Here is a 3,445-nt window from a genome sequence, read left to right on the forward strand (position 1 = left end):
GGGGGGGGGGGGGCAGTCACGCGGACTGAGGAAGAGAGGGAGGAAAGTGTTGTAGTGAGACGGAAATGCCCTTGACGTGGTGAGCTAATTACGGGTGGTTGAAGGGTTGGTTAGATGTTATTTGGCTTAATTAGCGAGAAAAATATTGGTAAACGTCGTTAAGAAAATCCATAATCCGCGTTCTCCACAAGTTATGGCAAAATCATCTCACCAGAAGGAATTGCTTGCGAGCATAAATGGGGTGTGGTCAGGGAGGGTGAATTCGTCATTTCGTGCTTGGGATATTTCTCAACGGTGGAGGGCATGCCGGTAAATTCAGAAACGGATACGGAGGCCAAATGTTGGGTTGCATGGAGGAGGAGATGGCATTAGTCTCCACATCTCGTGCCCCCATGGAGATGGCAGTCGTCGTCTCTGCCAACTTTTTTGTCTCGCGAGTCTGTCACCTCCCGCCACGTGTCGTCTTTTTAGAAAGCTCGAATCGTAACGTGGGCTTCTGACGGGTTTAATGGGCTTTTCCTTAGACGATGTATATAATATATATTGTGGCCTTGGCCCAATAGTCTTGGAAGTGGATAGAGCGTTTTTGGTACCGTGAATGATTTGATTTTTTTTTTTTTGTATAACGTGATTGTATTCCTTGATAAAAAGAAAGGTTTACAATCCACTGTAATACAAAATTTACAAAAACTCTTGATAATCTATTTTCTTTGATACCACTTGTAAGCATTTAGAAAATATTTCTTTCAATACTTCCTGTATTTGTATTTGTTGTATTTGTGTTGTTATTTACAAATTACAAACTAAAACTAAAACTATATACTAGTCTTAAGAATCTTCTAGCAACTCCTAATAAATTTAGTCTAAAATAATAATTGTTTTGAACATATCATTCTAGTGATCTTGAATACACATTCTTATATCACCAAATATCAGGAGCAAGTTTATTTTCCAATACCAAGGAGAGAGATTTGTAAAACATGTTTTAGGTTTTTAGGTTTGGAGAGTGAAAAACAATGTAAAAATGAAATTAAAGAATGAATTAGGTTTAAAATAGATAATAAATGGGTAAACTCTATTTAATCCATTATAGGAGAAAAACTCAAACATTAAATCCAAACTATTTATTATTGTTATTTATTATTAGATCAGGTTATCTAATTAATTTAACCCATTTCATAAATCTAATCTTAGCTCAAATTGAGCCAAATTAAATAAATAATATCTGTTTTACAAAACTTGACGTTTTAGATTATTTTTTGTGTTACTAAATGAATGGTTGTCATTTTAAGTTTTTTAAGTAAAATTTTAAAATAATTTTCTATTTTATGCTTAATAAAAGTTATCAAATTTCAATAAATTAAATTTATTGAAATTTGATAATTTTTATTAAGTTTTGTGTATATGTGATTTTTTTTATTTTCTAAAAAAAATTAAAACATCAAGTTTTGTGTTTCGAGAGAGAGTATAAATTATAATTTTTTTAAATGCTTTAAGAACTTAAGAAGAGGAAGGATGGGCCCACAAGAAATATGAAAGAGGAGGAGTGAAGGAATATGGAGCTCACGCTAATTCCATGTACATTGCACCAAATCCGCTGCAAGCTGGAAGCCCGTCCTTATCTTCTCCCTCAAAACCCTCTCGATTCAAATCGAGATTCTTTATATTCTCCTTTCGTTTTTCAGAAAAAACCCTGAGGGGAAATCAATCATTGATCCCGAGCTGGATTCTTTGGCGATGGACGGCGGCGCGACGGATATGCAGATGCTTTGCGCTCGGATGTACCACAAGCACCAACCCAGAGAGCATCAGTGCTCCTCCGCCCTTGTCAAGCACATCAAAGCTCCTGTTCATCTTGTATGTATCTGCGTCTGCTCCCTGATCGGTTTCTCTGTCTTCTTCTTCCTCTCTCTCTTGTCTTGGCCGTTTTGTCTTTTGATTCGTCGTGCTTTTTTCTATCTGTGCTAGGATTTTCATGACTATCTGATTGTCAGTAGTGTTAGCAGATATGAGTGTGAGATTCGCTAGTGGAATCTCGATGGCTTTCAGTCTATTTGATTTAGGGTCGGTAATCTGTTTGGTTTTTTTAGTCGTTCTCCAATCTCCAGTGCTGAAAACAATTCGCTTCTTAGATCTCAGCCGATTTGGTGTTTGGTTGCCTGGAAAGGGAATGAAAATTTGATATGCACGAAACGTCTTCGTTCAAGCTAGTAGACGAACGGCAAACTTAGATCTCTTTAATTATCCAAATGAATACAAATTGAAGTTTGATCAACCTTAGGCAAACGTATCGATTAATCTGTTGTGATTGATAACATCAGGTTTGGTCTCTGGTGAGGAGATTCGATCAGCCGCAGAAGTACAAGCCGTTCGTCAGCAGGTGTGTGATGAAGGGTGATGTCGGAATCGGCAGCGTTAGAGAGGTAGACGTCAAGTCTGGCCTCCCTGCTACCACGAGTACCGAGAGATTGGAACTCCTTGATGATAATCAGCATATCCTCCGCATCAGAATCGTTGGCGGTGACCACAGGCTTAAGGTATAATCACCTTTACCAACTCTGCAATCCGTTGATCAAACCAACGAGACCTGAATCTAATCCCGGTTGGTTCTCTTGTTGCAGAACTATTCCTCAATTGTCACGGTTCATCCAGAGATTATAGACGGGAGGCCAGGCACAGTGGTTGTCGAGTCGTTCGTGGTGGACGTGCCGGAGGGAAACACCGTTGAAGAGACCTGCTTCTTCGTGGAGGCTCTCATAAGGTGCAACCTCAAATCTCTGACCGATGTCTGCGAGAGGATGGCTGCTCTGGACAAGACAGAACTCATCGACCGCTCTTGATTCCTCCTCAAACCACTGCACAAACGAATCCAGACCGGTAAACTAATCAAACCCTATTCTGTTTTCCCTTTGCCTCGGAATATATATACCTGTGTTTGCCATTGTAGAGTCTGGAGCTTTGTAGCTAGTTTAGAGAAAAGGTTCATGACTAGTTTCTCCATGCGAGTATGGTGCTGCAGCTGCTGTATTTACTAGGAATTTTCCATGTACCTAACTATTTCGGTGGTTCTGTTCTGCTGTAGAGAATTGTTGACCAAAAAGTTGGCAACTTTATTTGCAGATCCGAATGTTGTTCTCCAAACATTTTGTTTTTTTTTATATGTACTTGAAAAATGTGTTGGACTCGGACAGTTGTATATATTTACTAAATACACATATATCCAGAATAGGTGTATGCGTATATATACCCGTTTAATATACTATACAAGTATATATATATATATATATATATATCTGTGCACGATGGATGTACGAGGCAGCAGAAGCAGCGATCTTGTAAGCGGCTGAGGATCTTATCTGACGCTTCTTGGGGATTTCCTCAACGTATTTCTCTGCTCCTTCAGGGACAGAAACATTGGCTGGGCGGGGGGAGTCTTGCTCAAGTG

At 39.1% G+C, this 3,445-nt stretch overlaps 1 protein-coding gene across 2 annotated transcripts; it reads left to right on the forward strand.

Annotated features, from left to right (window-relative positions):
• Positions 1 to 1,574: 1,574 nt before the first annotated feature.
• On the forward strand, positions 1,575 to 3,228 carry LOC104827626 (abscisic acid receptor PYL9-like). Of its 2 annotated transcripts, XM_010560824.2 has the most exons (4): positions 1,575 to 1,857; positions 2,322 to 2,537; positions 2,622 to 2,877; positions 2,948 to 3,228. In XM_010560824.2, exons 1-3 carry the CDS (start codon positions 1,738 to 1,740, stop codon positions 2,838 to 2,840), a joined length of 555 nt encoding a protein of 184 aa, XP_010559126.1. In that variant the 5' UTR covers positions 1,575 to 1,737; the 3' UTR covers positions 2,841 to 2,877; positions 2,948 to 3,228. The 2 variants fall into 2 exon arrangements, with proteins under 2 accessions (XP_010559126.1, XP_010559125.1); XM_010560823.2 differs by having other exon boundaries at positions 2,622 to 3,228.
• Positions 3,229 to 3,445: the final 217 nt, after the last annotated feature.

The sequence above is a fragment of the Tarenaya hassleriana genome, unplaced genomic scaffold (genome assembly GCF_000463585.1).
Source record: "Tarenaya hassleriana unplaced genomic scaffold, ASM46358v1 Cleome52, whole genome shotgun sequence".
NCBI classification, from domain to species: Eukaryota; Viridiplantae; Streptophyta; class Magnoliopsida; order Brassicales; family Cleomaceae; genus Tarenaya; species Tarenaya hassleriana.